Raw genomic sequence first — 20,918 nt, 5'->3', positions numbered from 1 at the left:
GTAACCTCTTCATTGTTAGCATTGCTCTTTGAGGGCATCCTGCCTTTATTAACCCAGCATTGCCAAAACTTTTTTTTTTCTCAGCTGGGTGCAGGAGGACTTTATCAGTATGAAATAAGAGTTCCTATTTCATGAAAAGTTCAGTGTTAGGCAAGTTTTTCACTTTCCTTCGCATGATTTTTGTTGTAAACAGAAATTTTTATCATGAAGTAGTATGTCAGTGTTGTAGCATTGTGATCATCTTTATCTCATGGGCTGCTTAGATTCAAAGGTGCCATCCAAACTCCTCCGCTGCACCCTCCTGGGCTACCGCCTCACTGTGGAAGGCAACACTCCCATCTACCTCTCCCACGACACTACCCGCTACACACTGACCCAGGTCAGAGGCGGGAGGACCGTCAAGGTGCAGCTCATCGCCGTGACTACCAACAAGAAGGTGATGCTGCGCAGCGAGCGGAAGAAGGGAGCGGGTATGGGTGGTGGTGGGGACCAAGCTCAAAAGATGATGGCGTCAGTCCTGAAGAGCATCGGGGATAACAAGGATGAGACCAAGACTAGGATGCTGTACATCACAGTGCCCAAGACACAGTCTGGTAAGAGAACATACGTTTTATTTTGCATTTTTACCTTGAGAGCATACAGTATTACCCATTGCTATCATGAAGACTTCTCCCCATAATGTTGCCTTCTCAATGTCACACTAAACCATGTATGCTTTATGTCTTATTATTTGAGTCAGAATTCCAAATTAGATGGGACAATAGGGTAACAGTATAGAGCAAGATATTGTGAATTACACTTGTAGTTTTTGTTAAATATGTGTTAATGTTAATTATAACCCCGCCAAACGAAGTTTGAAGGGGGTATATAGGAATCAGCGGACGGTCGGGCGGTCGGTCGGGCGGTCGGTCCGTTGCAAATCTTGCGTCGCGAACTACTTCCTCAGTTTTCAACCGATTCCCATAAAACTTGGCACAGATGTGTGCCTTGGGTTGTAGATGTGCAAGACGTATTTTTTGACAGTACCCAAAAGTACGTTGCCATGGTAACGGCATATTATGGGCAAAAATGGGTACAAATCTTGTGTCGCGAACTCCTCCCACAGTTTTTGATCAATTTTTATGAAATTAGGTACAGATGTTCATCTGAATATGTTAATGTGCAAGACACATATTTCCGCAGTGGCAAAAAGTGCGTTGCCATGGTAACGGCATGTTATTGGTAAAATATAGGGCAAAATGCTTCATGGCAAAACTGCTTCATCAGTGTTCTTCCAATTCTCATGGAATTCATATTGAATGTTTGTCTTAGGATATAGGTCAGCATGACACATTTCTTGACAGTGACAAAAAGTATGTTGCCATGGTAACAGCTCACATATTATGAGCCAAAATGATGGAAAATTTTGTGTTGCAAACTACTTCCTCAGTTTTTGCCCAATTTCCATGAAACTTGGTACAGATGTGTGCCTTTGGTTGTAGATGTGCAAGACGCATTTTTTGACAGTACCCGAAAGTACGTTGCCATGGTAACGGCATATTAATGGCAGAAGATCAAGGAAAGATCTTGCGGATTTAACTACTTCCTCAGTTTTTTGACCAAAGCTTATGAAATGTGGCACACACCTTGATCTTGGTGGGAAGATGTGGAAGACATATTTTTCGGACGTGTCGGAAGCTGCGTTGCCATGGTAACGGCATATAAATGGCAGAAGATCAAGGAAAGATCTTGCGGATTGAACTACTTCCTCTGTATTCGACTGAAGCTCATGAAATGTGGCACACACGTTGGTCTTGGTGGGAAGATGTGCAAGACATATTTTTTGGACGTGTCGGAAGCTGCGTTGCCATGGTAACGGCATATTAATGGTGGAAGATCAAGGAAAGATCTTGTGGATTGAACTACTTCCTCAGTTTTTGACAAAAGCTTATGAAATGTGGCACACACAATAGTCTTGGTGGGAAGATGTGCAAGACATATTTTTCGGACGTGTCGGAAGCTGCGTTGCCATGGTAACGGCATTTAAATGGCAGAAGATCAAGGAAAGATCATTCCTTGGGTAAGACTGTCGTCACGGGGCGGGGGTATTAATCACCTTAAGTGATATTTCTAGTTTCTCGTATATTTTGTATTTCTCCATGTTAATTTCTCATACATTTTGTATTTTTTCCATGATATTACAAAGTGATATACCTGCTGCTTGACATGAAATATAGGATTGCACATGAGTATAGAAGTGATGCTGTATCACATGATCCGAAATTACCTCCTTTACATTGCGCTTTTGGTCAATAGGCCTTTGTTGAACATTAAAGTATTTGTTTCTTTGCTTACATCCAGGGGCTATTATGTCATGCACCTGCACCTACCACCATCTGAGGAAAGCAAGCAGTGATTCGGAGGAAGCTGACATGAGGTAAATGTTGAGTCGCAAGTGAAACTACAAATATTGACCTTTAAAGTGGGTGAACAGATATAAAAAGGGATGCAGGGCCCTCCTAATGTGTTTTGTTTTGTTTGTTTATTTGTTTGTCTGTCTGTCTGTTTGTTTGTCTGTCTGTCTGTTTGTTTGTTTGTTTGTTTGTTTGTTTGTTTGTTTGTTTGTTTGTTTGTTTGTTTATTTGTTTGTTTGTTTGTTTGTTTGTTGTTGTAGTTTTCTATGGCACTCCTAAAGCTGCAAGGGTTAGAAATCTAATCAGGCACCTGACTGCAAATGTACTTCCTCCTTAGATGTAGTTGTGTTTTACATTGTAGAATAATAATTCAAATGTAGTCAGTGTAAGAGAAGTCAGAAGGCTATACATGAGAAGAGTAGTCAGTGTAAAAGTAGTCAGAGGACTAGTCATGAAATATTAGTCAGTGTAAGAGCAGTCAGAAGAATACCGGTAATCATGAGAAGAGTAGTCAGTATAAGACTTGTCAAAAGAATTGTCATGAGAAGACTAGTCAAAGTAATAAGCAGAAGAATAGTCAATGGAAGAGAAGTAATTTTATTATTCCTGCTGCTGCTTTGCCCAAAATATGATTAAGGGAATAGTATGAATATGACATCATTTTTTTTACTCATCTCCCATAGACACCAACTACAAGTTTATTCTGCTTCATCAGCTTATGACACAAAGTGATAACTTTTCAGCATTAATAGTTTGTGTGTCTGTGTGAGTGTGTGCATGTATTTGTGTTGAATACCTAGAATATCAAGGTTGACTCTTTCAAGAGGAAAACAAAGAACTGCTTTCCATACATCACTTTGTGGTGGATACAAAAGAATGCCAACAGCTCTGTATCACTGCAACTCCCATTTCTTTTCTGCAAACCTGTGGCTATGTCAGGCACGACTCTCTGGGTTACATTAACGTCCAGTGGAGCCTCCTGGACTGCGGAAGTGCAGAGGAGCAAGGAATTTTGGGATACGACGTCAGCTGGATGTGCGATGCGGACGGGAAGGAGCAAGTGGCTAGCATCTCAGAGGACTGCACCAGTTACCAAATACCTGTCAAGAGGCTGGGGTGAGTCACTTGAGAGCTATGTTTGATGGGGCATGGGAATAGATGTTAGACTCTCTGCAGTGATATGCACTGTATAACTCTTCAAATATTTGTGATAGTATGTGCCCCACTACATGTGTTGTAGAGGATGCTTGTGGAATGCAAAATATGTACTACTATCCTCTTATACCTTATTAAACTTACGGCATTTATTACTCTTTGCAAAGAAATTGTCAGAGTGAACTTGTGCATGATCATTACATACTTTTGGTGTGAGTGTATATTACAAAATGTAAAGAAAATACTGCTATCATTTTTGGGGGAAGCACCAAGTCACAGCATAGCCCCTGTGTTATGGTCTAAAATTCTCTTCCAATTTCCCTTCCAGCTGTGTGTATGACATCGGCATTCAGCCAGTCAAGGACGAGGATATATGGCAGGATCTGAACAGTCCCACAATCCAGTGCGAAGTGCCGGGACCGCCGGACCCTCCCACCCTCTGCTGTGTCTCCATGACAACCACTGAGTTCATCTTGGAGTGGGCTGAACCAAGAACCTACGGTGGCGTTGGAGTGAGGGGCTACCAGGTAAATAACCCCAAACACAACCTTTGTTCTTACATACGTACTTAATCCCTTATTGCCAGTTTGCGTGCATACAATTATTGCAGGTAACATGCATATTACCATTGGTATGAAATTTTCATGTTCCAAAAGAGGTAGAATAAAGATCTTCTGTTTACAAACATGTGAAAAGAAAGAGTCTGTACTTATCGAGAGTTAGAGTGTGAACGATGCTAGCATAATGATTATGGAGTCTTTTTTCATTAATATATACAATGTATGTATTCAGTGTCTCTATGTCAGTGGTAAAGAAAGGTGACAAAGCAATGTGTGGAAATTCTCCTTGTTTGCAAGTCACTGAGAAATATAATTTGATGATTTGTATTTCCTGGGCATATTCATGAGGCATTGACAATTATCTTGGGTGCCACTGTGACAACTTGATGCAAGAAGACAGGTTGCTGAACAGCTTCATGCATGGAGATTAAAATGAGAGCATCATTTCATATGAATGTAAATTTTGGCATTGTGTCTTAACAGAGTAGGGGGAGCTTTTATAATTAGTGTATATAGTCTCATGATTCTGTAAAGCACATTATACTATACAGTTGTGTGACAGTGCTGGTTTAATAGATAGTCATGAAGATGACTGGTGTTTTGCTTCTTTTCCAAGGTTTACATGAATGGGAAGAAGATTGGGCATGAACTGAGTGCAGGTCACTACAAGGCTGCCGTGCCCTGCAGGCCTTGCAGGTGAGTCACGTGCCATTTCACAATAAGTGAACTGTAGAGTTCTTTGAGAATACAGTGACCTTATTTAGTAATGTATGCATCTATACAGCTAATACCAATACTTATCAATATTCCTGGCTGACTGGGGCACTGAAACTCTTTGTTATTGTTGTGTGTGTGTGTGTGTATGCTGCATACTGTATACGCTATATATTTCGCGGGGGTTTTATTTTCGCGAATTTCGCGAGTCGGGAGCTATTCGCGAATTTAACAACACGCGAAAATATTACCTTCCAAAATGAATCCCTTGCCTTGATGATACGAAAATTTCAGTTCTAGTAGTATACCATGCATGTCATGGCTTACCGAACAGACCATATACTGTACTGGCTAAGCTTGTTTACGTACATAATATAGCACGTCCATATCTACTTACGAATACTGTAGAGAGCCAATCCATTATCGCAAGGGGACCACTCGTCAGAAATCTAGCGCGATGGACTTAACCACTTCAAAAATGTTGAATTCTAACTTACTAGTTAGCAGAGTTTGGTAAGTTTTTGTCATGCAGTGTATAACTAGTATCATTCTTATTTGCTAGTAAGTTGAAAATTCACACTTTCTTTGCCACTTCATATTTTCTCTGGTCCCCCAATCGCGAATTTAACCACTCGCGAAAATGTGTGACAGCGGCAATTCGCGAAAATTTATGTACGCGAAAATTATAGCGTATACAGTAATTCCAAGGAGTTACAGGAAAGTGAACAATTATTTTTGTTTGTCCTTTTTTTTTTAACAAACTGGCAATCTCCAGGAGTGTAGCTGTGTGTCAGCTATTCCTTGCTCTGTTTGTTACTATTGTTTGTTTGTTTTTTTAATTCATTTGAACTATTAATGGGGAGGAATATCATACTGAGAAAGTCTGTGGCAGAACCATTAGAATCCCAAATTCAGCGTGGACATTCCCTCTCCACCACAGGGTGTACATCCTTGGCATAGCTGCCCTGAGTGACGACGCCAAGTATGCCGACTCCGCCCACGACCAGGACCTGCAGCTCTGCACCCCCGATGAAGACCCGAAGGCTGCCAGCCAGGTAGTCAAGGTACCTCTCCTGGAGACCCTGTCCCCGTCAGCTCCCAAGAGAGGGGGACAGCGAGGGCACCTGAAGAACCCTTCCGGATCAAAGCTGGTGCCAGAGGTCATTGACCTGCGGCCGTCCCTCGTTGGCACCTATTCCATTGGCATCACCTGGGATTTCCTACGTCCAGGTGTGTTGTTTAATCCTGTATTTGTCAAGATCTTGCCCAATTTGTAATTCTCTGATGCTCAGATAGTGCAACAAATGCGAGTTGCTGTGCTTTAGAGGTATAGTAGTTTTCCAAGTATGCTACTTTCTCATTGCTAGTTTGTAGTAGATGTTTTATTTTTTAACATGGCTGATAGCTCTGGGAACCATTGCCCTTTACCTCTACTGAATGGTAAACGTATGTACTGTCCTTTCTTCTTTTAGATTATTCTGATAATGACAATAAATGAGTTTGATCACCATACATGATAACAAACTTTGTAAATTGCTGGACTTCATTGTTTGTAGAAATTTTGAGAAATAGCTGTCCTTGAAGAAGTGCCTCTCCCAAATTGTCATACTGAAATTGCTGATCACAAATATGAGACTGCAGATTATACATCATATTCATTGACCTAAGCTGCAAATCAAACAAAGTTATCAAAGGCACACAGTCATTCCTCCCCCTAGTGAAATTAGATATTCTACATTAACTTCAGCAAACTTTATGGAATAGTGCAAATTTGCAAATTCATAGTATGATTGACTGAATTGACTTGAAAACCCTACAAAAGTACCATGCCTTTGTACAACGCAAAACTTAACAAATTGCGATAGAACTCTGGAATGAAATGTCTTTTCTCTGTCTTTCTTTGCTTTATTGTAGAGATTATTGAGAAGGTGCAGAGACTGCAAGTGACTTGGAGCAGTGTGGTCAAACCAAAGGTGAGGAATCACTGGAGACCTTAAGCATTGGAATGTTCTTTCTAGGAGTTATGATGAATGATTTTATCTCTTTGATAAGTGCAATTACAAACAACCAGATTTAGAAATACTGTTTGATAAAACAAACATCTTTTCAGTTGTTGCCTAGAGCCAATTTATCCCAAATTCATTTTGTTAACTTCATTCCTTACTTTTAGATTGATTGTTGATTATAGAAATAATTAACAAAGAAACTAGTTCTTCCCATTGTTATCCTTGTTTGGTATTAATTATCTGGGTCATTAGTGTAACTGAGTTCTATAGACACAGGATTTCAAGTAATAGAAGAAATTAGTCATATGTGTCTTCTGAAGTAGAAGTTCCAAGCATATGTCCCAATCCCTAATTTTGAATTTTAGTCTTGTAAGAGTACTTGCATTTCAAACAAAACATGATGTGTAAAACATGCAGTATGACCTAATGGTTTCTCTGTCACGAAAAGATGTTAGGACTATTTCTTCTTGCATGTCAACCTACAGGAGGTTGAAGCGCTGCTGAGTCCCACAGCCAGCAGGTTCACGGTCAAGAACTGTGCTGCCGGAACCAATCACTTCATCACGGTGACCGGTCTGGACAAGGAGGACCGGAAGATCTGCCGCTCCAAGCAGCTGATCGTGCAGACCTCCTCCCAGCTCAGCCCACCACAGCCTTACATCAGGTAACCCTCTGTCATACACGAAGTAGCAAATAGAAAGGTCTCCTAATGAAATCACATACAACCTGTCAAAAGAAGAGTCTGATGAAGTTCCTAAAGCTTCTGATTTTGGTTTCAGGAAAGTTTGCGTCCTCTTAAGATTCCACTTTATTTCTATATACTGTAAAATTGGAAATTTTTGTGGTGATGAAATTTTCGCGCATTTCGCGCAAACAGAAACTAGCGCGAAAATAAAAGCACACAAATATTTTTGCTTGCCATGTGTTCCAGTAGTTGATGTCTTGATTCTGTGGAATTAAAAACACGCGAAACACTTCTTACCCGGCCAAGTGTGAAAAATATGTCGCACAAAAATATCCATTTTTACAGTACATTGTATCTGCTACACACAAATGGAGAAAGTCAACAACCAGATATGTAGTTTCTTCTCAGAAATGTGTTTTGAAATTTACATGCAGACAGGCGTGTAGGAGATTGGGCATATAAACACACAAAAAAATAAAGTTATACACCATGTATATCCTTTATAACCCGTTCTATTCAAGAAATAGACTTTCTACATTAGTCTAAAAAATTAGACTGATTTTGCTAAAAACAGGTGCTCAAAAAATGGGAAAAACAGTCTACAAATGATCAAAATTTTAAATGTTAATCTGAAATTGTGGTGCAAGGTTTGGCATAAACAAAATGGAATTAACAAACCTGTCCTTCATTCTTTTCAGAATTGCATCAGTCATAGCTGAATATGTCAATGTTGGTCTTCTGCCAAACCTGCTGAGCTGGCAAGGTTCGGCTTTTGACGAACCTGCCGAGCTGGCAAGGTTCGGCTTTTGACGAACCTGCCGAGCTGTCCAGGTTCAGCTTTTGACGAACCTGCCAAGCTGGCAAGGTTCGGCTTTTGACGAACCTGCCGAGCTGTCCAGGTTCAGCTTTTGACGAACCTGCCCAGCTGGCAAGGTTCAGCTTTTGACGAACCTGCCGAGCTGGCAAGGTTTGGCTTTTGACGAACCTGCCGGGCTGTGCCCAGCTGCCCAGGTTCGGCTTTTGACGAACCTGCCGGGCTGCCAAGGTTCGGCTTTTGACGAACCTGCCGAGTTGGCAAGATTCGGCTTTTGACAAACCTGCCCAGCTGCCCAGGTACGGCTCTTGACGAACCTGGCGAGCTGCCAAGGTTCGGCTCTTGACGAACCTACCGAGCTGCCAAGGTTTGGCTCTTGACGAAAGTGCCCAGCTGCCCAGGTTCGGCTTTTGACGAACCTGCCCAGCTGCCCAGGTTCGGCTTTTGACGAACCTGCCGGGCTGCCAAGGTTCGGCTTTTGACGAACCTGCCGGGCTGCCAAGGTTCGGCTTTTGACGAACCTGCCGAGCTGCCCAAGTTCGGCTTTTGACGAACCTGCCAAGGTGGCAAGGTTCGGCTTTTGACGAACCTGCCGAGGTGGCAAGGTTCGGCTTTTGACGAACCTGCCAAGCTGGCAAGGTTCGGCTTTTGACGAACCTGCCAAGCTGGCAAGATTCAGCTTTTGACGAACCTGCCAGGCTGCCCATGTTCGGCTTTTGACGAACTTGCCCAGCTGCCCAGGTTCGGCTTTTGACGAACCTGCTGGGCTGCCAAGGTTCGGCTTTTGACGAACCTACCGAGCTCCAAAGGTTCGGCTTTTGACAAACCTGCCGAGCTGCCAAGGTTCGGCTCTTGACGAACCTGCCCAGCTGCCCAGGTTCGGCTTTTGACAAACCTGCCGAGCTGCCAAGGTTCGGCTTTTGACGAACCTGCCGAGCTGCCAAGGTTCGGCTTTTGACGAACCTGCCAATCTGTACAGGTTCGGCTTTTGACGAACCTGCCGAGCTGCCAAGGTTCGGCTTTTGACGAACCTGCCAATCTGTACAGGTTCGGCTTTTGACGAACCTGCCGAGCGGGGGGGGGGGGGAGGGGGGGCCAGGCCCCCCCTCCAGACCTCGGCCGTTGACTGCATGATCGCGACGAAAATTCGCACACACGTTGCCTATGATGTAATCTAAAGTACCATGAAGTTAAATTTTTTAAAAATTATCATTTATGCTTAATTATGCTAATTTATGCATAATGATGCGTGAATTCAATCAGACAATTTGGTATAAATCACTAAACAAAGCTCAAAATGGGCACATTTTTTGTGTAAATATTCTTTTTTTTAATAGTGTCCTGAGCAAATATAAGAGAAAAAAATTGTGCCATCGGAAAAAATTTCTTAAGTATTTTATTGTTTTTTGAATTTCTTATGTATTTCTTTGTTATTTCGACTTTATGTTTGTCATTGTTTTTTCGATGAAACTTGTTCGCGACATTGTTCCGAACAAGAAATTATGTTATTAACTGATTTTAATCAGTAAAACCCCAAAATAATCATGCTTTTACGAAATTTGCGTGTAAGCACAGTTTGCATTGAAATTGTACACAAATTCACGTTTTTGAGCAATTTTTGGTCTGACATGCACGTACATATTTATGCGCAACTTTGGAATCGCGCACCCGGGCATCGCAAATTTGGTGTCAAAAGATGCGGGAGACTTGAAAGAAAAAAGTCATGAAACGTTGCGGCGTTATCTTTTCGCGTTAGCGATACATCGCGCGAAACGTCGAGGGGGGAGCCTCGGAGGCCCCCCCCCCCCCCCCACCCCGGCGTAGTTAGGGTTAATGATCCTGTCAGGCTCCAAATTTTTCATCTGTTGCAATGTCCCTTTGCGAAGATCACAAAAATAGGGATTAGAAACAGTTAGTTGCAGTGAATAATAGGCAGAAATACATCTTAAATGCAGTTCAGTTTAATCAGTTTTCAGCGAAATGCTTTTTCATTGTTGAAATGCAAAAACATGCACTTCTATCATGCCACATTGAAAGGTTCATTCTTGTGTTGTTTTGATTATCCAGTACGCTGATAACCACAAGAAGCTACATGGTTCATGCATACCAATTTGGGGACCAAACTGCAGTGAAAACGTGATATTCAAACATGAAAATGAAACAATTTTTATTCACTAGCTTAATTGTGACATTTTCAATTGCCAGAGTCACAAAATATGCTGCAGAAAAAAGGAGAATATTCCACAAAGGGTAAGATAAAAATTTGAGGAACATTAATTGCTCATTTGACTAAACAATGTTTTCATTATTAACTCTTTATGTGCCACGTTTGCACGTACGACTCAGTCGACGGCGTGCCAACTTCGCATATTCTGCTCAACACACAAAGCCGCCAAAACCGATCGATAAATCACTAGTCCCGCGGTACAATGAAAGCGTTTCTAGCGCTTTTGATCCTCTCACATACGGCTTGCATTCTATGTGGTGATTGACTGTCAAGCAGTGTTCCCAACTATAGATTTGTGTGTACATTCTAAGTTTCTGTCACGGTTTCATGAGCGAAAGTCATGCCTTCACAGTAATGTAGCAAACTGGTCATTCAAAAGAAAATTGAAAATAGATTTGTCATACAATTTATATCGAAGCAAAATTTGGCATTCCTCTAAACTTTGCTCACTATCATGTCAAAGCTCAACAGCTGAAATTTGTAGAAGTTACACAAATTGGAAAAACAGAATTCTTTCTCAAAGCATGTCTACCTTCGTGTCCCAGAATAACGTGGCATACAGAGGGTTTCCACCATGGCACATAAAGAGTTAATATTCAGCTTCAGGAATGTTATGCTCCAGCACTATAACATATGAAACATATGAAACATATGAAAAACACATACGGTATGCAAGCTGAATAGTTCAGTAGAGTACAGTTCAAAGTATTTCAACAATAAGCATAGCATATTTGCAGTATCGTCTCTTTCTGGAGCTCAAAAAGACTGAGCACATCGGTACTCAATCCTGTGAATGGCATTTTGAATCAGTACAGTGTATTTCGAAACACTGATTCTACATAGCAAATTGAGCATAAACACAGCCCATGTAAAAGTAATACAAGATCATAAAGTAGTATGCCATATTGAATCACAGAGAGTTAAGCTGCATTATACCTGTTTGATGGAGAAGATGACTGATGATTCTTGATGTATGGTATCCTCCACTTGTGGTATAGGAACATGTGCACTACACTAACCTCCTTTTCTCCTTGTGCAAGATAATATGAGTCAGGGTGGACAATTCGTATAAGGCTTTGGTTGGCTAGTCCATGCAATGAGGTTATACCTTTATGCCTCTATAAAACAGGCCCTTGCCAATAAGCTACACTTAGCAGGCAATCCTAATAAATTATCTCCTTATCAGAGACAATGAAAACTCTCTTGTGCGCCTCCAAGATCAGATTGTTGATATAGCCAGGGAGGGGGAAGAGATACAATGTATAGCCCTAATGCACTGCTGGTTTGGGGAAGTACCAAGCCCTATGGTTTGTTTCTCACAGAAGTGCTTTGTGGTCTGCCAATTAACCACAGTCAGCAAACAATGTTTGGGCAGTCTGTGGTTGAAAGTCAAAGCTCCTTGGCATTCCTCTCAGCCTTCATTGAGAAAGTGAACTGATGCTCCATCCATACCAGCTGTGTACTCTGGTTAGATAGCACATTCGTCAGCTGCAGATGTTCCTCTGGACAACTATGATTCTAATTTTCTTACAATGGAGACGAATGATGGAAATATCAATGAACTTGATATCTCAGCTCAGTATTGATGATGATGGAGATGGTGCTAACATTTTGTCCTCAAAATTATCAACAAGAACAAATACCAATGGAGCTTCTGACATGATGGATTTATCTCACCTGAGCTTTGATGAGCTCATATTAGACATGATGCTGAAAGATCAACTCCTACAGAGGAGTTTGCATGCCACATTAAGATGAAATTCGCTTGCCTCATGGAATATGCACCAAGACAGACATAACAGTCAGTATCTTCGTGGCAAGGCAGAAATACTGGATCCTACTCTTGGCCGAGCTGAGTTCTACAAATCATCGTCAAAGTTCTTCTGGCAAGTGAGAGTGAAAAAGGTAAGTTTTATGCAAACATACTTGCCAATCATGGGGAGTTTTTGCACCAACAGAGAAGGCTCAACATGTTTATTTTTCAACAAGTGTTAATGAATTATTTGGGAATACATGATACATAGAAAACCTATCCATATTCTTTATAGTGTCACAATTAAAAATGCAGATATATCTCATTACCTCGTATTAGCTAATCGCAGCTCTATAAAATCATTGAAAATGTAATGTTCAATTGGATTCTTTCTTATTTTCAGATATGGTGCTATATGAATTAATGACATCACAATTGATGATTCAGGCATCCACACAATTGTGACTGTTGTGAGGCATTTCGGTTGTATATTCTAAGTGACACTTGAAAATATAATAAAATAAATTGAGAGTGCTTCAGAAAGTTTTTGTAGACCTGTGAAGTCATTTTATTTTGTATTTCAAACATATAATTTTCAATTTCTTAATCAAGGGGTACATTTGGAAACATCTACAGTGTACATGTAGCTGTCATTCAATTACTGGTGGGATTTGAATGTGTGTTCTGGTTAATTTAACCTATGCACACTTGCTTTTTAATATCCCTATATTCTAATGCATGTAATTTTGTGCACTGCAGTACTTTGATGGGGAGTGGTGATTTGATCATGCATAAAAAATTTCAGATTTAGAGTGTGGTGTAATTGATATTCTAACTTCATCAGTTTTCATTTCATGCAGACTTGAGATTTCTTCAAAATGCCAGAAATGTATTGTCCTGGAGAAGACACTAGACAAGGAAATGAACAAGACCAAAAAGGAAAGAGCTTGAGAATGCAATGATGATGCACAATGAAAGCCAAATGTAAGTGAATTTCAGGAAACTATTATACATTTCATCTGTGTACCAGTAAATGGTAACTCGGTCTACTGCTTGATGGTAAAACTGTCACATAATCACAATCCCTCAAGGTCTATGTCCATCATCTTCCATCATCATTCGATGTTTACATCTTTTTATACCATGCCATGTTATTTCCCAAATATAATATGAAATTTATATTGATGTGCAACATCATATTTCATGAATTTTTTTCCTTTCCACAAAGAATTAACTTGCAGTTTGGGTTTCCCTTTTTGTAGCACAGTCTGCATAGTGTGTACCAAAAGGGGTGTGAAAGCATTTGTGGGACAAATTCAAATAATCCAAAATGCAGAAAAATAATGTTAGTACCGCAAAAATATCAATGCATTCAAAATCTGAAGAACAGTGTTTTGTTTAGAGTAAAACGTCTGAAATCAGATAAAAGAACAAGTCCATTTTCATGTGACAAGTGGAGTATGTGAGAAAATAGAGCGCTATCAGAAGAGCACATTGACAGTTTGAGGAAAATCAATAATAGTTTTGAGGAAAATCATACAATCTGTTCAATTTGTTAGCAATTTTTAAAAATTTCTGTACAGTCACTACCTGATGAAAATTACTACAGTCTGTGATGTCACATATGTAAAGAGAAAACATTTCTATTAAGAGAATTCCACAAAATTTCATTTTGAGAAGAAAGTACAAAGGATTCCCTTAACTGGTACTGATGTATGTTTAGAGTAATATTATTCCCCGGCCTTCTGAATGAGACAAGTCAATTGTTCTTGTCATATACATAATGCTGCAAAGTGAAAAATACAATTGTATGTTGATTTTTCTTTATATTTTCTTTATTTTGTTGTACACATACGTGACATCACAAGATGTTTTAGTCTTCTTATCCTGCCATGGAAGCATTGAAACTTCACAAACTCATAACTTTTGAACAGATACAGTAGTCAGACTTTCATCAAACGTGCATTGATGTATTGTACAGGGTCTAACATGTTTTGGTGAGATAATAAGAAACCTCTTATGAAATATGAAAGAGCATGTAATTCCATGAGGAATTCAACATTTATTTGATGAAAATTGGTTTTGAAATGGCTGAGATATCCATAACAGAGCAATTCTAATTAAGTTAATTAAATTACATCTATGCATTGAAACTTGTGTATTTTTCCCCCACTCCTCACTCCCTTCCTACAATATCCTTAGAGCACCATGGTCATAAGCTCTGTTTCATGGGGGCTCATATTCATTTGCTTTATGTCATTCATTACAAATTGTACTTTGACTATGTCTGATTTTCAATAAGAAAAATTGAAATGGAATTAAATTGATATGGTCATGAGATTTTATCAATGAACTCTCTGCTCTGCTGTAGTGGTTGTCAACACAATGGAATGTGCTGGTCAGTAGCCTGAAACAAAGGGGCACGTAGAAGTGGGTAGAACAGGTCAGTGAGGACTGAGTGCTTTCCAAATAAACCAGTGGGTCATAGGGTAGTGCAAGGACATGAAGTGTAGGAGGGAAGTGAGGAGTGGGGAGAAGTACACAATTTGGGGTCTAACATCTTCCTGCAAATGATTGTCTTTGACTTTAGAATAACTAAGTATCTCAGAATGATAAGGGGAAAAAGTAGATGAAATGGCAGTTACAGAGAAAAGATACTGAGCTGATGTGATGAATATACCTACTGGCTGGTTATCTACTGGGGATAAGACAGTGGTCAAGGCCAATCACCTTTCTGAGTTTTATGTGGTCTTTGTAGCAGAACAAGGAGGTAATATATCTCTTTGAGTTGAAGAAGCCTTCAATCATCTTTAATAGTTTATCTACCTCCTAACCTTCTAACAAGCAGTTTGTGCAATTAAAGGATGCAGTGCTTTGTGTCAGTGGGTGATTGCATATATACAAGTACATTCAAAGTATGCACTTGGTGTCTAGGATTAGGGTTTAACCCTAATCCCACTGGGTTATTTGAGGGACGAACTTTTTTGGCCTCCCCCCCCCCCCCCCCTTCAGATCTCGGTTGTGGATTGCGCGATCCTCGCGAAAATTTGCACTAAGGTAGAGGCCAATAATCTAAAAGATTGTATAGTTAGATTTTTCAAAATTTAATTTATGTATTTTATATTAACTTAATGCTTATTTAAGCAAAAATATTTTTTTGCCTATAAATCCAAAAGTAAAGCTCCAAAACTTCTAATTTTTGGTAAACATATTTTTTCATTATCCTCAACAATAATATTGAAGAAAAAATGCAGCTTCGTAATTTTTCTTATGTATTTTATTGTTCATAGAATTTCTTATGTATTTCTTTGTTTTTACTTTTTGTTTTAGTTGTTTTTTGTCGTCAAAATTTGTCGCAGAAACTTTTTAAAGCATAATCAAGCTTTAATGAATCATTATCAGCCACTGAAAGTAAAAATATCTATTTTTATATATAATGAATTAATTGCAAAAACACAATTTACATTGGATTTGTACATAAAATCACGTTTTTGAGCAATTTTTGGGTCGACAAATTTTTTTCAAAAGGGGCATGGCTTCAAAACGATATGGCCGGGAGTGACAAATTTGGTCTCAAAAGTTGCGCGATATTTGAAAGAAAAAAGTCATAAAATGTCGCGGGGAGAGCATCGCGCGTTGCAAAATAAAACACCAAATGCGAATTCAAACACCATATCAGCCACCTCCTTTACTTTTAACGGCACAATTTGTCAATTTGTAATCCTAAAGTAAAAAGCTCCCTAACCTGTATCGTGGGGGAGCAAACTCCTGCCTTGTGGCCCTTCCTCACCCCTCCTACTGCAGTTCCACCTTGGTAGGAGAATTCACTCAGAGCCATGCAGTAAGAAACGCTGCTGGCATCTTTGCATGCAGTTGATATTCAGTGTATTGGCAGACCATACAGTGGGGGGGGGGGGGATATCATGAAAGTATGATTGTGGCCAGGGAGCCAGTGAGTTCACAGCCCTGTGGTGGTTGTTGTTTGTTTGCTTGCCTCCCTGTGCCACATTCCATTGACCACCAGTGAAGGGCATGAGAGCATTTTCCACCTCCCTGATCAGTGTGTACATAAACAAGATTGAGCAGGTAACTCCAACCACTGCATTTTCTGGGAAGCTAGTGGCCAGAAGAGTTGGTATCACACCAGATAGGCAGCTTGCAGCTTGTGTCTTTGATCCTAACAGACAAGTCAACCTTTAATACATGTGGATTGAGTGATTGCAACAATATTAGTAGAACACATTATACAAAAAAGTGAAAGTTTGGGGAAAATCCAACACTCCGTTCAAAATCACTGCTGGATGAGAAGACTACTATAGTGTATAATGTCATATGTGTAGAATGATACTATAAGCAAAATGAATAGAGAATTTCACAAAACTTTACTTTTTGAATAAAGTGCACATTTCTTTGACTTGTCACCGATATAAGGGTAATATTATTCCCCCTGCCTTCTGAAAGAGAAAAGTGAAGTGTTCTTTTGTTATGCAAGAAAAGTAAAAAATATGTTGAATTTTCTTTATACTTTCTTTAAATTATATCGTACACATGTGACATCACAAGCTAAAGTAGTCTTTTCATCCAGCTATGACTAAGCTGTAACTTCAAAAATTGATAACTTTTGAATGGATTGTTAGACTTTTCTCAAACTCTCATTGAGACTGTTCAATTTCTTAGGTTAAAATTTATGCTGATATAAGCTCATTTTAGCGGTTGTCCTGAAACAGCTGTCATGTATCATGTTTGTGTGTAAGAATGTACTTGTATACCCACCGGGTCCACTGTATTTCTATGAGGTAGTATCCTAGGAATATTCATCCCATGCTTTAATTTGCCTGCATTCACTCAACCCACATGTCTATGAAGGTGATCCGAACTTGTTCTTTAACAGGTTGGGGCTTTTATACTTCTCAGTGTATATTGGACTGCTTAGCCAGTTGTTGATAACAGGACACTGAACTTGACTATCAGCTAGCTAGAGCTGGACAAGTCATTGTTCTTTATAAACAATGTTATTGATAAAGGTCCTAATGTGATATATTTCAACCATTTGAATGTTCATACAGCTAAACATGGATTGTGACTGCATGACACACATTTAGGATGGAAAGACACCCATTTATGCTGATAAAAGTGGGCCGACAACACTACTGTAAATAAAATCTGCAAGCTGATCACCCAACAGATATGATGATAAGGATTAAATGCCCTAAAAAACAGTACTCAGCAGTCACATCTATGTAAAATACATGCAGCTACAAGAAGCATTTTGAGAAAGTCTGTCACCAGCCTTGTCAACAAACTCTATAGACTTTTGCTTCATACAAACTTTTGAAACCAAGTTCATTTCTTGATATTCATGACATGCATGATTGTTATAAGTGTCAAACAACTTTATTATGATAATTAGTTAACCAAATTTGCTGACATATACATGGTATATCAAGAATTAGTTCACAAATTGAGAAAATGTTTCTTGCATGAAAAACAAAATGAATATTTTCCCTTCTATGTGTCTTCTTTTTTTTTACAGGGTATCAATGATACAGAACTCCTCAAGACACATGTGACTGGTGTTATCCTTCATGAACAACAAAAGAATTTGACTTTTAGATATTGGACAACACAGCTATGATTCAATTCTTACCATCAATATCCTGCTGAAAGTATTCCTAGGTGTTAAAGGTAAGTTTTTCATTTGCATCAAAGCAAAAAGTAGGCATTATTAAAGTAATTACTGCTATTCCGCATGATGCATACTGGTCTTAAAAGAGGTCTTGCACTCGGACAGTTCCATTCTTTGTAGTTTTTAGTAGTAATCACATTCAGCAAGTACTTTCAACTGTTTTAAAAAATAAGTCTATGTTGAAAGGAAATGCATTTAATCCCTGTCTCCATACGATGGCTGATTGCCTACATCACAATGTATAGATTCCTTTTAACAACAGATAACCAATTACTGTCATGGTTATAATATCTGGCAATAAACACAAAGCAATTTCAAAAATATTATAATACTGTTCAATTTTGGAAGGAATAATAATCAGTCAGCTCATTTGACATCCCTTTGTCATATGCAAACCTTTATGTATGTGCACTTCCTGCCTCCCATTCAAAAAATGTGATGCAATTCTATTCTGTTGAGATCAAAGGAACCAAAATTGTTGTCGAGCAAAATTTAGGCAGACAATGACAATATTGATACTGAAAAATATGTGTATTGTTTCTTCCAAAATGTAACAATGTTAAATTCAATAAGGCAATAAGAAAGAGCAATGGACTGGTGTGTGAAAATGAAATATCCCAATTCATTGTTATACAGTATAAAGTAAAAAGATATATACAGTTGTAGGTACATTGAAACTTACACAACATTTAAAGAAAAAAAAATGTAGTAGAAGACTTGACGGGTCTTTAAATGTACTTTGAAGGGTAACGTTTACAGATAGGCCCTGATCATCATGTAGTAATCACACTGCAGTTTAGAGATAGAAAATGATACATGACCGAGTACAATGTACATTGATAAAGATTCCAGAAAGAAGGTAAAATTTGAAGAGGCCTCATATGAGCAACAAAGAAGATAACTCAAGAGAGGAGAAAGATAAAGGTGTTGAAGTATGTGAAAATCTATCTTTACGTCCTCGAAAATGAGAGTACAGATTTATTATGAAAATTTGTCTGAATAGTTCATACAATGTACATGCTAGGGATGACAGGAATGGTTCATCCTCAATTATTTGAAAATATACTTGGCATTTTATACTATTATCGCTACAATTTGTAGCTCAAGTACCCTATCGACAATACAATCGGATGAAATAAGTGCTATACTACATGACTGTAATAATGAGCCTTTTACAATCCAGTGTGAGGTCAGACAGTTCACACTACTGGTGTGCTTCCTATGCAATCACAGCACGTATACTCCCCATATAATAGTCAAGAGGCATTTAATCCTAATTCTGCATAAACTTGGCCCTCTAAAGAGGTGTGGACAATGTAGGCAGTTTAAGAAGTACATGTGTGGTCACCAAACAGGAGATTTGAAAAGTCAAACAAAGCTTAAGAAAACAAACACCTCTGTGCTGCAGCTAAACAGGAAACACCTTACTATCTGTGTGTTATACTGTCCCAAGAGTTTGTGTTTAAGTTTTTAAATTTTTGTTTCTTCCTTATAGGGTCATGTCACCAGACAGAAGTAACAACAGCACTAAGACTTCAACAGCACTCTGCAGGATTCAGAATGGCATTCATCTCCGTGAAATTCAACATAAATAGGCATATGGATACATACAATTACAATATACTCCTGTGTGCACTGGATGAGAATGCTTCTGCTATTGCCATAGATGAATGTGCTTACAGCTAGCAGCAGCAGTACCACTGCTCCTCAGGAACATTAGTAGAAATGGCTCAATGTGATGTGGACATCATTTGTGTCAAATGATCATGGAAGCTATACATGAAGTACGGACAAAAAGTGCTAACAGACTTAAGTTAACAGTGTGGGATTCAAATTTCCTTGGCTTGTAAATAAACTGTTTGTCACATAATATGTTTTGGAAGCTAGATACTCTGTAAGTAGAATAACATCAGCTCAAGGCTTGCCTAAATTACTGCACTCAGCCCCATATTTTCATATGTGTATAAATACATTTTACTGGCCTGCCAAGCTGTACCAGGGAGAGAAGTATCCTTTTGTATATTCTTCTGCCCCCCCTTTTTTTTTGGGGGGGGGGGGTTGAAATGGTGCTCTAAATACATTTGAACTAGATGTATGTATTCAATAATATTTGTTTTGTTTTTGTTTTTGTTTGTTTGTTTATTTATTTATTTTTTTTTTTGGGGGGGCAGCCCAAAATTAATATCGCATTGTTTTGTGTGTTCTTTGTTATTGTTTGTGTTTTTGTTTGTGTGTGTGTGTGACTGTGTGTGTGTGTGTTTGTGTGTAACAGGTGTCTAAGATGGTTTAGCCTGAAATTTTGGTGGCCAAAAAAGGAAATGAGTACTGGCCCAAAATAAGACCAACAAAACAATCTATTTTCTATGATAGTTGCTTGCTTTGGGGACAACAGATAACTTTTTTCTTTTAAATTGATGGTCCACAATTAATCAACCTAAAACCAGGCTAATGGGCCACAGTTAATTTTTGACCCTGCATACTGCATATGGACCTGCAAGCAAGAGTTAATTATCCTAACTTGGTTAAAAACTTTTGAGTACCTTTTTCTATTTCAGTGTTGAGTAATGTTATCCACAGAGAATAACTTCACCACTTTCTGAGGCCACTTTAAACAAACTAAAAAAAATACAGTTCAACACTCTTCTTTTCTTAACAATCATGGATTCAATTTTCTCAGTACTCTTTTTGCACTGGAAATCAATTGAAGTGTGCCTATCGCTTGACACGGTAAATTTGAAAAGTCTATTTATTTAGTGTATGTTGCTCCACATATTAGAAGCTTCAGTTACACTGCATGCTTAATGCAGCCATGTAGACTGCGTCTGTGTGTGAAAGAGAATATTATGAGCCCTTATGTCTCCATCAATAACATTTTTTTCAACAATTAATTAAGACCATTTCTGAAAGACATCGAAATATAGAGCA

At 38.9% G+C, this 20,918-nt stretch overlaps 1 protein-coding gene and 1 long non-coding RNA gene across 2 annotated transcripts in view; both read left to right on the top strand.

Moving 5' to 3' along the window:
* The window catches only part of LOC139719900 (uncharacterized), an 80,606-nt gene that overhangs the window by 45,017 nt on the left and 14,671 nt on the right, over positions 1–20,918 (top strand). The window contains exons 43-50 of the mRNA XM_071631285.1: positions 264–593; positions 2,341–2,416; positions 3,333–3,509; positions 3,877–4,075; positions 4,725–4,804; positions 5,763–6,052; positions 6,737–6,795; positions 7,314–7,492. Coding sequence (XP_071487386.1) covers positions 264–593; positions 2,341–2,416; positions 3,333–3,509; positions 3,877–4,075; positions 4,725–4,804; positions 5,763–6,052; positions 6,737–6,795; positions 7,314–7,492 — 1,390 coding nt within the window. The remainder of the gene's footprint in view (positions 1–263; positions 594–2,340; positions 2,417–3,332; positions 3,510–3,876; positions 4,076–4,724; positions 4,805–5,762; positions 6,053–6,736; positions 6,796–7,313; positions 7,493–20,918) is intronic.
* Positions 13,215–19,603, top strand: LOC139719919 (uncharacterized). The gene is made up of 3 exons (XR_011710128.1): positions 13,215–13,291; positions 17,841–17,992; positions 19,489–19,603. It is a non-coding gene; the product is annotated as an uncharacterized lncRNA (long non-coding RNA).

This window comes from Diadema antillarum, unplaced genomic scaffold (assembly GCF_040938485.1).
Source record: "Diadema antillarum isolate AM-2024a unplaced genomic scaffold, OU_Dant_1.0 scf00000116, whole genome shotgun sequence".
Lineage (NCBI taxonomy): Eukaryota > Metazoa > Echinodermata > Echinoidea > Diadematoida > Diadematidae > Diadema > Diadema antillarum.
The sequence above is the reverse complement of the archived record's forward strand: the minus strand, read 5'-3'. Positions and strand labels throughout refer to the sequence as shown.